This window comes from Ictalurus punctatus, chromosome 6 (genome assembly GCF_001660625.3).
Source record: "Ictalurus punctatus breed USDA103 chromosome 6, Coco_2.0, whole genome shotgun sequence".
NCBI lineage: Eukaryota > Metazoa > Chordata > Actinopteri > Siluriformes > Ictaluridae > Ictalurus > Ictalurus punctatus.
The window spans coordinates 22496920-22510280 of record NC_030421.2 but is presented as its reverse complement, the minus strand read 5'-3'; the positions used below and the strand labels follow the sequence as shown (position 1 = coordinate 22510280).

At 36.9% G+C, this 13361-nt stretch overlaps 1 protein-coding gene across 4 annotated transcripts in view; it reads right to left on the bottom strand.

Moving 5' to 3' along the window:
* LOC108266954 (diacylglycerol kinase beta) overlaps window positions 1–13361 on the bottom strand; it is a 106731-nt gene that overhangs the window by 55480 nt on the left and 37890 nt on the right. For 2 of the 4 annotated variants that reach the window (XM_053681023.1, XM_047156027.2), the window contains exons 3-7: window positions 6458–6534; window positions 3070–3223; window positions 2046–2108; window positions 1395–1625; window positions 36–188 (exon numbers count right to left, since the gene is read on the bottom strand). In XM_053681023.1, the coding sequence (XP_053536998.1) occupies window positions 36–188; window positions 1395–1625; window positions 2046–2108; window positions 3070–3223; window positions 6458–6534 (678 nt within the window). Of the gene's footprint in view, window positions 1–35; window positions 189–1394; window positions 1626–2045; window positions 2109–3069; window positions 3224–3787; window positions 6433–6457; window positions 6535–13361 lie in introns of those variants that run through there. The other 2 variants (XM_053681024.1, XM_053681025.1) reach the window with 2 other exon arrangements.

Sequence of the window (13361 nt, the reverse complement as noted above, 5' to 3'; positions counted from 1 at the left end):
AAATGGATGGATGGTTGGATGGAAAACACACTTACACTCTAGTTTGTCCTCTGGAGTCCCTCGCTCCAGTAGAGAGAGGTAGCACACAATGTCTTTCAGGAAGACGATCTGTGGTGAGGACGGGGTGCAACTCTTCTGAGGGGATGGACTTTTCCTCAGAGACACCCCCTTGTCTGATCGACTTTGCTCTGAAAACATAACAGTGACCATGTAATAAAGATAAGCTTTTGTCTCTTAACACTCGTATTGTGTTTATTTCTCATATTGGGCGTCATATCAAATCAAGCAAACTCTTTTAATTTATCATTATCACTACTATTTTAATATTTATTTTACAATGCCCAATATAGTCAATGAATCTTAGTTCATGTCAATATAAACCATATTAATGGAATTAAACACACAAACCCGCTTTATGAGTTTGGAAATCCTCCTAACGGCAGATGTATGCAGAAGTAATGCAAATGCAAATAAAAGATGGATGGCATGACACAGGCAGTAAAATTACCATTTAGTTTCATATTTACAAAGACTATTTTTTGTTGAGGTTCTCAACATGGTAAAACTTATGTAACTTGCAGTTGATGCTTAGTGTAATTACAGTGCAATATTAGTTATGCATAGTCTTTTCTTAGAAATTTACCAAAAAAGTTGATATTTCCAATCATTTCCACTGCCATTTTAAATTCCATCGCCATTTTCCACAAATCATGGCTTCCTTATTTCCCAGTTGCCTAAAACAATGTTCTCACAACTTTTATCAGATGAGCAGCGTGTAATTGTGTAATCGTCTTCCACATTGAAAGCACAAATTCATGATATTCTTTTTTAATGCACCATATGAGATGTTCATTTGAGAAATTGAACTAAAAAAATACACTTTCAATGAAGTAAAAATTATTTTTCTTCTTTTAGCAAAAAATAAATAAATATGGATTTACTACCTAGCATTACATGTGCAATAATTTTTCTTGAACATTTGTGATGAGTAAAAAAGATTAAGTCTTTTTTACAAACAGCGAGGTGCAATGGGTAGCACTGCTGCCTCACAGCAGGGTCCCTGGTTCGATCTTGAGCCAAGTTACTCGTTTCTCATTTTCTCTCTATGTTCACAAGGGTTTCCTCTGGGTTCTCCAGTTTCCTCCCTACTCCCAAAACATGCTAGTAGGTGGATTGACTACTCTAATTTGTGCCTAGGTGTGAAGTGTGTGCAACTGTGTGTGGCCATGGTGCCCTGCAATGGACTGGCATCTCATCCAAGGTGTATTCCTACCTCAAACCAAATGTTCCTGGGATAGGCTTCACATTCACTATGAACTTTACCAGAATAATGCAGGTACTAAAAATGAATGAATGAAAAAAGACAATCACATCTGCTTTTTGAGGACTCTAACCTGGGGAGAGTCGAGGCGAGTTGGCACTCTTGGTGGGGGCCAGGGCATTGCAGCTGCTGCCTGCTGAGGGTTTGGGTGAGCGATGAGGAGTGTGACCCCCTGTGCCTGAGCGTTGTGAAGAGGAGCGGGAGGAGCATGGCGAGGTGGTGGCACCGGATCCTGGCATCACACCAGCTGGGTGCTCTGAAGCGTGTCTGCCCATAGCACTGAGGATACTTTTCCCATTCATCCCTGAGAGGGGACCAATTAAAACAAGAAACAGAAATAACTGAGATGTGTCAAAGACGTGAGAACAACAGGAAATGTATCCAGACAGAGCTGCTGCAAGAATCCTGCAGGTAAGGACAGTGACTCAGAGGTCTTAGTGCTTCAAAGCTGAAGGGGAAGAATGACACCACAGTGCACAGAAATAAAAGCAACACTTCACAGTATTTAATCACTGGGTAGAGCATGGAGAATATGAAATGTGAGCACAATTACTCTTTGCCATGAACACTAAAAAAAGATCAAATGACAACACAAAATCCGAAGGATTTGTCACACATTTGGCAAAACACTGAAAACCAACACAATGATGAGGGGATGTGGTATCTCTGGAGTGGAAAGCTGCTACAGGTGATGTTTCTCAGGTCGCACTGTACACACAGATACCTGTTATAGGAGCGCAGGCCACTTCTGTCTGAATAGAGATACCTGCATCAATCGACTTGGGTTCTGCAGACAGAGTGAGTTACAGAGGAATAAAGGACATAAAAGAAGAAGACAAAGATGGGGAACACTATGAGTGTATGAAAAAGTGGGAATATCAGAAAGGTTGGTGTGTTCTAAATGTTCTTTGCTGTTTGTAAGGCAGTGAGGGAGAAAATTTGGCATAATTAGTGGCAAAAAGGTTGATAACATATTTATGGATTCTGAAACAATGAGATGCAGTATTCATCTGTAATTCCTACAGGATAACATTCATCACCAGTGGAAAAAAACTGTTAAATGTAAACATTTCCTAGCACTAGATGGCACCATTGACCACCTCTGTTGCACAATCTGTACATTATGGAGAAATTTGTGACAGAGCAGAGAGCTATGAGGCATTGACTTGAAGCCCACCCCCTTAAACAGAAGGTGGTCTTTTGGACTGTAAGTTTTTAGCATACAAAGGGGCATAATCCATCCATCCGTCCTGTTTATTTACTCACCCAGAATAAACAGAGAGTCAGAGCCTGAGGAAGCAGTGCCAGGGAGCAAAACAGGTCTCCCTACACCAACAGAGCAGCCACTTGAAAATCTCCCAACAGTTTGGCTCGAGGTGTTCTGCTACCCAAAACTTAATTGTTTTAAAAATATAGTAAAGTATTTAAGCACCTCTGTACATGTCCTTGTGTAATCTTTGCAAACGCAAGTTTCAAACGTACCGTATGTGATAGATCACTATCACGGTTTTTTCCAGATATTAACATTCATAAACATTCTTCTTATTCACATTTGTTGATTATGAAAAGAAAAAAAAACTTGATGGTGATACACTAAGGAAACGATCATTCTAGACATTTTACATATTATGACCAAACGCTTCACTAGACGGTGAAAATAAATACAAGAGGATTTTTGTAGATGCTATCTCACAACTTTTTCAGAGTGGCTATGGAGAACTTATCAGTAATTTAAGAAGCATATCTACCGAGCAGCGTTGCTCCGGTTCGGGGAACATCAGGCGAACTGCTTGTTCCGGTCTTACTCTTGAATGAAGTGAAGAGATGTTGGCACAGTTCCTCCGGGATGTCATTCTCTAAGTACGTGGCCATGAAGAGCTGGAAGCCCTCATAGTCGATAGGCTATAGGCAACACACAAAGATATGATGAGAGAGAGAAAGATGTAGAACATTACGGGAGACAAAAAACAGACTACTTTTGGACATACGTAATAGCTAACTTTTAAAAAAAATATATACCCTCATCTCATCTATTCTATTATTTTGCTGGCACTATGCGACAGGCCAGATGCCCTTTTCCAGCAGTGCTTTTGCACTTGTATAGCTGTATACAATTTCATATATATATTATAACGAAAACTGGAAAACCCTGAGAAACAGAGCATGTAAAAATAAAGCAGAAAAAAACAACAACATTAAAAACTGCTGATTAAAAAGAAAGGTGTACAGTTGCAAAAACATCAAGACATTAAAAAAGTGTCAGACAACATTCAACATATTTTAAAAATATTAAACATATGGTAGACACATAAGAAGCTGGCTATGACCTTTAAAATTTAAGAGACAGTATGACCTGTGTGTGATGCATTGACAGAAACAGGAATGGAGCACTATGTTATGTATTATGTTTGGCCATGTAGACACATAGAAGCACAGAGCATGCAAACGCAGAGGGCTTTGGCTTACTTGGTTGAGAACATCTTGCTTCTGTTTGGCAGTCACAGGGGTGAGGATAGAAGCAGAAAGGGAATTAAGTTCTAATGCTCTAAGGTGCATTTGGTAGGCTTCCATGAACTGCTTCCATGAACTAGCTGTTATTTCTGATGACCAGCATTAAAATGTCATCATTGCTATTCCTTGCCTTTTTGGGTATTGATTTGTTCAATCACATAGCTTAGAAAAAAAAATCCCCCCAAAACATAGGATTAAGATAAGACTTAGTTATGCTGAGGGTCTGGAATGACTGATCCATCTGACAGAATCCTCTGGAACCATTGCGTTGTTAAAATTAAAACTTTTTTGTAAAAGCCTCAAAGTCAATCAGAGAGACAAGAATAAAAAGGCCAGAGGGCAGGGAGCAGAGCAATGAGAGAAGGAGCACATGACCTCACATGATCGGATCTCCCTTAAAAAAAGAGAAAAGATTCAAGTCTGAGTGATACCAATAGGCTAGTGTGAATCCACAGACCATGCTGAGGAAAACATGCGTGTGTATATGCCAGTAATGCAGTATGGGAACATGTAGTAACTGGGGTAGCACAATGTGAGATTACTATATTGCTGTATATATATATACATATATATCAATGGAAATACATGTAAATACATGTAAATCCATTCCTACACATAATGAGTGAGATACGCCTTGCTATAAAGGAGAACACACCAGGCACTGCACCATTTCATCATAAATTACTGCACATTTTTGGACCATTCAGTGTCATACCATTATATACAGTACCATTACAGTCAGTCTTATAGTATACACTTTGATCATCGTGTTCACAGCACCATGGTTTATTTTTCTCTTTAGCTAAGAACTGCTGGACTACTAACGTGGCAAGAATATGACCACGTAGGACAGTTTGCATACTTTTAGGATGATTATATTACCAATATGAATACTGTATTAATGAAAAGTATTGTATCGAGCCAGATCTGTTTTCCAGCACGAGAAGTTTATCTTTTAGAGTAGAAAGTGCAAAAAATGACTTCAAAAAGTGCTTCTTGTTTGGATTAGGGGTGCTAAAACTATCAAATTATAATAATGACAATAAATGTACTTTACATGAACTGGATAGCAGTTTTATTCCATACCTGTGTATATTTAAAACAAATCTAAAATAATGAAAGTCTCATTAAATGCTAAAACATTGAATTGAGAAAGAGAGTCATCACCAGAACATGTCAGTATGTGTTCCGAGGCAGAAGGCAATAAATGCTCATAGAGTGAAACAGAAAAAAATGACTTCATATTTTCCTGATATCCGGCCAAACGAGTCATATGGCTAATAGTAAGAATGTTTATTGGCCGATTATTTATTTATTTATTTATTTATTTTAAAAGTCTTCTTACCAGAGGGCAACATTTTTTTTTTTTATTATTTCCAACTGTTTTTGGGGTGCCTGTGTTCAGCATTGAATTTATTTGAGATGGAACATTTCACAGTATTGGGTAATGGCTCATATGAAAGTAGACACTCAGGGCTTTTAGAATTTGTAGTTTTTCCTAAGTATTTCAGGTGGTTAAAATAACGTTCACCCGCTGCCTTTAAAATGTGAGTAAACTCAACTTGAAAATCCTTTGTTTCAACTCAAAAAGTTAAGTCAATACAATGGATTACTTTAAGAATTTATAAACTTGAGTTCAATATCCCAAAACCTGTCATGACAATTGGAGTTAAAGAGAAGAAATACATTTACATAACTTAATGGGGCCATCATGTTTTACAGTGCAGGTTTAAAAGTTATCATTTTATTATGGCCCTCCCCTTTCCCATTGCCCTGCTCACCAGCAGCCAAACACAAAGAAACGATTACATACAGAAACCCAACAGTGTCCTGACTAATTTTATAACAGACCTGTGGCGACATAATAATTAACTTGTTCATACTGATTGAAAATTTGACTTTGATTCCACCTGTGGAATGGCATGCCAGTGTACTGTGAGAAACGATTAATCTATTAAACAAAATGCATGGAAAAACATCAAGAACTCGATTTTTGATTTAAACTGGCTTGTACTGCCTTTTACCATTGAAGGGCAGTGGTGTAAACTAACTACAAAAAAAAAAAAAACAAGACGACGACTATCTCTTTTACTTTATGGTCTTAAAACATTAGGGATAAAGCCTTCTCTAGGATGTAGATGTTCCTTTTCTGGTTATGTCTGATTCACTTGTCATGACAGCAAATGTGTTGGAAAGTCCTGCACTCTGCACTAAAGACAGCATGTGGGCAGTGTTAAACCACAGGCTCGCTGACGCTGCCTGCAGACCTGCTGACTGCACTACTGTTATTTTGTATTGATCCAGGAGAGGCTCTGGGTCACAACCAGTGGCGCCAAACCCAGACAGGCGTAATATTTGTGTCAAGGTGGAAGAAAGCAAAGAAATATAATAGTGATACACCATTAAGCAAATGATCAGTGTATCTGCCTTTTGTAATGTAACTTGATTCGTGGGCTTTGTGGTGTCAGTCCAGGCGGTACTGAGTAGCTGATGATGAAGCATTTCAGGGTGAGAATCAGGCTGTACTGCTGACTGGTCCTGCTACCTCATAGCCACAATGTGAGGACACAATGTGTTTTTAGATGGCATTTAATCACGTCATCACAGATCATGTAGGAGACATACCTGCTCTGGGTTGTATTTGGAGAGTATACCATTTCCATGAAACTCCTCCAAAACATCTTTTAGCTTCTTAGAGGAATCTGTGTATGATAAAAAGAAATGTGTGCATAAATAAGATATCATGAAAGAAAAATTAGTCCAATCTTAAAGTCATTTTAAATACACCTATGTATGTAACTACAGATATAGATTTTAGTCAATTACAGTAAATCCTGAGACATACAATACTGTGCAAACGTCGTTTATTTGGGGTCTTGTGTATTAGTGTATTAGTAGAAACAATAACATTTAGATCCCATTCATTTTCAACTAAATTAAATCTTACAAACAAATTTTTGGAGCTATATGTGATTTGTATGTTATATTTATAAAGAAAGTAACATATTAACTTAAAGAACACTGACTCAGATAAAATCATCATGGACGATGTCCAGCACCTGCTAAGACAGAAGAAAGTGCGAACAAAAGTCTACAGAAGAAATGTGGCATTTTCCCCCAAGACGGTTGGAACAAACTACCAGCGGATTTCCTTAAAAAACTGCACAAAAAAAAAGGTACTAAACCATATGTTTCCTTTTCACTCAGGCGGTACACTCAAGAGTACACCTTTTGTACCGTATGTATCTTTTACCTAGAAAGGTGAATGTAGTTTACCTTAAAGCTTCATGCTAAAAATAAATTATGTTTATGCACCTTAAATAATTTTAAAGGTAAACCGTATATTATATATATATATATATATATATATATATTTCACTTTATAAATTTTGAAAGCATCTCTGTTTTCCAGAATGTGTCTAAGACTTTAGGACTGTAGATTAGCAGGACTAACTAACTAGTCTAGTCAGCCTAGTAAAACTAGTTCTAAATGGCATATGTTATACCTTATTTATGCATTTGTAATATTCATATGAATACTTTTAAAACTGCAATAAGGATTGTAATGCCAACAAATAAGGCACACAGCTTCACTCTGTTTTCTCATACCCACCAGTCTATGTTTGAGTCATTATGTCTATTAGTAGCGTTTACCACAGCAGAAGTTGTTTTTGCAGACAAATACTAATGTCTGAACTTGTGCAGTTGGGGTGATTCCAGTGTCTCCCACTGACAACAAATCAGACTCAATGTGACTGAACTGCTTACATCTCACACTAGAGCTTTACAAGGGTTGGACAAATTAGTAGCCTAGGCGCTGGGTCAAGCAGATTTTGTGTCAGGTTATTCATTTTTGTGTATAGTCTCCAGAAGACCAGTAGATTCAACAACCAGAAAAAGAAACAAAAAGCCCTATTTCTTTTTTTTTTTGACTTTTGTTTTTTGTTGACTTTTGTTTTTTGACTAGCAAGTTTTCATCAAAAGTCCAGTGCAAAGCTGTCATATACATAGGAACATGTATATACTATATATATTAGGAACATTATATATATATATATATATATATATATATATATATATATATATATATATATATATATATATATATATATATATATATATATATATACATACATACACATACACACACACACACACACACACACACACACACACACACACACACACACACACACACACACACACTACAGGTTGCATAGGCTCACTGAACCTAGCCAGTAGAAGATTGGAAAAAGATGAGGCGATGTTTTTCCAAACTTATTCTGACCAATTTCAGTTCTTGAGTTCTTCTCTGACTCAGATTCCTGTTCTTGGCTGATAGGAGTGGAATCTGATGTGATCTTCTGCTGTTATTGCAGCCCACCCCCTTATGGTTTTATGTATAGCATTCTGCGATGCTTTTCTTGTGAAGAGTGGTTATTTGAGTTACCATAGCCTTCCTGTCAGCACAAACCAGTCTGGCCATTCTCCCCTAATCGCGCTCATTAACAAGGCATTTCCACCCACAGAACTTTCTTTGTTTTCAGACCATTCTGTGTAAACTCTAGAGACTGTTGTGTGTAAAAATCCCCCAAATTGAATATGTTTCACATGTGATGTAACGTTGGCCAACAACTTGCTGACTTTTATAACATTTGAAACTTTCTTAGGAGAGAATAAGGAGAATACAATTAAGATATGAAATAATTGTGCATCTTGTGGTCTGTAGTCTAGCTCTTACTAACTAACTTCTGGGAAACCAAATGATGGGATTGGGCTAGACTGGGCAGCACACTAGGGCTTTTACTTGAATTCATAATTTGTTCACCCCTGTTTACTGTCTATCCCCCCAGCCCCCAAAATACCCTTACAATAATGCGTAATATTGTATAATGTATAATATTATAATACAAAATGTTACAATATTAAATTTAATTTAAATATTACATTTGATTTAAAAAAAAAAAAAACAAGATTAAATACTAGGTGATTTTTTTCTACATAAATAAAAAATTGGAGAAAAAAAATACAAATACATGATAGAATGAAATGACCAAAATAGGAAAAATAAATGACAAAGCAATCAAAAGGAAATGTACTTTTTATAATTAATATTTGGATTTAAACGTTAGAACTGATACACCTATGAAAGTTTACCAATTAACTAGTGGGTGGAAGGTATTTTCCCTCCAAACTGAAGGAGCCAGTTTAGTCAGAATGAAGCACTATAAACTAAAAAAGAGCAAAAACTAAACCTAACCACTTCATGGCCGAAGCAAAAACGAGTCATTTTCCACAGGTTCAACTGGCGACAAAGCCAACTTGTGGTTAGTGAAATGGGAAAGAATGACCTCACACTATCACTGACTGAGATTTATAAACTGTTTGTTCAGTTTTGATCACAGTTCCATGTAAATGATCCTCTTTACTGCAAAATGCCAGAGGTTGGATAGAGAGGAGGAACACATATGATGACTGAGGGCTATGCAGCGCTGAAAAATACATCTGCTAAATGCCATTAGTATTGATGTATATACATCTAAAAAGACTAAGCTTTGAGTTGACATGAAGCAGAGACCCAGAGACCCATTATTCTCCTTACTTTGAGAAAAATCCACACACTGACACTGAGAGAGCATGAAAAAACACATCTCTTTAGGCTGATTTTTTTTTTAAGTCAATCTGGCAAATATATTTCACACACACGCGCGCACACACACACACACACACACCTTTCAAATACGTACCTTTCAAAAACATGCAAGGGATGAAATGGAGGAGAATAATTCTGAGAGGAACTATAGAATCATATTTATTTGCTTTGTGACTTGCTGTCCCATTAATGCTGTAGCTGGCAGCAGGGTAACAGTAGGATCTCTATCTACCTATCTCTATCTGCAAATTTCTATCTGACTTAGTTAAAGGAACATTAGCCTGTCCACTAACACTTATACAACTGACACAAATACAAAATGCATTGCTTTTAATGAACAAGACGATTTTCTTCCTTACAATAATGCTCATAATTGCATCATGTATAAATGCAGCTTGTATCAGAAGATAACTGTACATCTGTAACAGTGACTTGTTGATTACTGCTCATTCAGAAGGCAATTTAGGTGTCAATACTTTCCCAGACAGCACAGCATTGGCTGCAGGTTTTCGTTACAACCAAGCAAGAGGCAACTGATTCCATCAATTCATCTTGGTCTTCAATCGACTGTCAGATGGCTCCTGCTTGGCTGGAATGAAAACCTGCAGCCACATTGGTCCTTTGCGGATAAGATTAGACCCCAGGACATATGGTATATGATCAAATGCCCATATCCTATATGCAAAAGCTGTTTTCATTCAATAAAGATAAAATTCAAATGTGCCTGATTTTTGAAAGCTGGGATTTCTAACTAGCTTTTAAATATATAGCAGGCATTTAAATAGGGATCCAAGTAGTAAATTAGACTCCTCTATAAATCACACTATATAATTACAATTTGCAATATTGATACATATGTGTTACATATGCATAGAACTACTGAATGTGTACATGTTATGCTCAGGTGGGCTACTGAGCAGTGTGAGGACTCAGGGGAAAAAAGGTCCCTCTATGTTTGTATAAGTGTGTGTAAGTGTGAGAGACAAAAATATAAGGGCCAATGATAACGCATATTCTTCCAAAACACACACACACACACACACACACACACACACAGACACACACAAACTCTTGTGCTGGCAGCGGTAATATAACAAACCATTTATAATGGAGGTACATACATAATGTGCACTACTTTCATCAACAGTCATCCAATATTTAAATAAAAAAATCTCAATGGCTAAATAAATCTGATAATTATTAACAATGTTACAAAGTTCATAATGACAGTATATCAATTTTTTCAACCACCCAAAATTGTTGTTTATGGTCCAAAAAAGAGGGTCAAAGCTTTTGTACTAGGCTGTTTAAGCCTTGTCTTTTACTTATTGTCTTTTAAAATCTGGTAAATGTTAAAAGTAAAAATTTTTCATTTTATCTGATTTGTATTGATCTCCTTTCATTTCTGCCTCCAATTGACAGTTATTTGGAAAAATGCTTCAGGGTTGACATCTTACATAATAGTGTAAGAGGGAAGCAAGCATTACAGACTACACACATGTAAAAGAAGGCCATAGAACCACTGCTGATCAATAGATATTAATGGGTGCTGGACAATTCCCAGTACTGTTGACAAAGTAGTGACATGGTAGTGTGAGCAGTTATTGGGGATTTGAAATAATGTATATTCTCACTGGTCACTTTATTAGACACACCTTTATTTATTAGGGCCTACATATCAATTGTGTCACTAACTTCTACACAAGTGAGTGTCCCATAAAATTCAGTCCAAGATCAGACCTTTCATGCTCAGATTAATGAGCACATTAAATGTTGATGGGTATGAGGTGTGTGAGTGTGTGTGTGTGTGTGTATATATTATATATATATATAAATATAAAAACTACATCATGCGACCTACAGGCCTCTGTGAGCACATTAAATGTTAATGGGTATGAGGTGTGTGTGGTGATAAACTGTGTTTGGATTTTGCCAAACATGGCTCTGTGCATGAGGTCCAAACATCTCTACCTAGCCATTTGTCCATGACAACCATACTTGCACAATAAGAATAAATACTAAATAAGTATGGCTTACATGGACAAAGAGCTAGGTAGAGATGTTTGGACATCATGCACAGTGCCATGTTTGGCAAAAACCAAACACACAGTTTATCACCACACACACCTCATACCAACTGTCAGGCATGATAGTGGAGGGATGATGATTTGGGCTTCTTCTGCAGCCACAGGACCTGGGAAACTTGCAGTCATTGAGACCGTGATGAATTCCACTTCATACCAGTATATTCTTAAGACAAATGTGAGGCCATCTGTCCAGCAGCTTAAGCTGGGACAAAATTGGGTCATGCAACAGGACAATGATCCCATGCACACCAGCAAAGCGACATCTGAATGACTAAAGAAAAATAAATCAGAGTATTGGAATGGCCAAGTCAAAGTCCAGATTTCTACCACATTGAGATGCTGTGGAGGGATCATGAGAGAGCTGTGCATAAACAAATGCCCTCAAACATCAATGAACTTAAGTAAAGAAGAGTGGGGCTAAATTTCTCCAGAACAATGCGAGAGACTGATAAAGCCCTAAAGAAACTTTTACTTCAAGTTATTGTTGCTAAAGGTGGTTCTACATGTTACTGAATTATAGGATGTACTTATTTTTCCCCACTTGGTTTCTAAATGTTGGTTTACTTTTTGGAAAAAAATGACTACATATTGAAATCTGTTATGTTTTTTGTTGTCACCTGAGGTTATACGTTTGTTTACAGAAGTTGATGAGGACCACATATTTGTTATAAAAAAAAATATATACTTTCATTTTCCCATGACTGTACATTGTAGGTATATAATTAGAGACAATTTATGTTAGTTGTCCTCTAGTACTTTGTTGATGGTGGGTTTCTCAACACAGGATACTATTAGATGGATATTTTTAGCTGTGGACAATACTCAACCTAAAAGCGTGATACACATACTGCCACTAACACCACTTTGATGTGGTTAGTTCACCACTCAAATAAAATCTGGTCATGGGTGTTCCTATGGTGGTCCCTTTCCTGATGTTTCATGGCACAGGGCATCAATACTTGCTGTCAATATAGCCTACATTCCCAAAAGTTTCCCAAAAGCCTGGTGTCAGAGACATTTACACATAATAGCTCCAAATTACATGTTCAAAAAAAATTACATTTAGCTGTCTTACAGACTACAAAAAAAAAAAAAAAAAAATCATTCAGCTGCCTAAAAATAAGATACTAAATATTAGAAATTGGAAACAAATTATAGAGGAATAAAAAACTAAATTACAGTAGGGGTGAATTGTTACATGGGATGAATGCATCCTGTTTTATTTTGCAATCCTGTCTTATATTCCACATCCCCCTTTTTTATGTTTGGTTTTGGCGAGTAGGCTTTTTGCTGTTTTTGTCAAATGTACAGTATTTGTTAACTGTTATTGTGTTTTGTGATGGCGCTCATTGTCTATGTGTTTGTGGCTGCACTAAGCGTTGTGTTTACTGGCCTCACAGAGTACCGGGCTATGGTGGATTTCTACTTTGCTCTAAACTGACAGAAACTCTATATTATTAGTCTATTCAATGGTACTGATGCACTGGTTGATATGTATATAGACTGAAGATCAGGGAGAGTGTCTTTGAATAGGGTGTGTCCTTGAGAATTTAGTATATGGACTCAAAGAAGTGTCCTTTCTGAGGACACCTTCACATTCATATTTTTTATCATGTGTTATAATACAAGGCAATGATTGTTGTGATACTGATGCTGAGTTAGTTATAGGGTATGTGCCATTTGCCATCACAAAGACCAAGAATGATCTAAGAAATAGTTACTCTTAGATCATTTTTATGCAGTTAGGAGACAAAAACATGGTGGAGTGGACATGTCAAAATTAAAATAT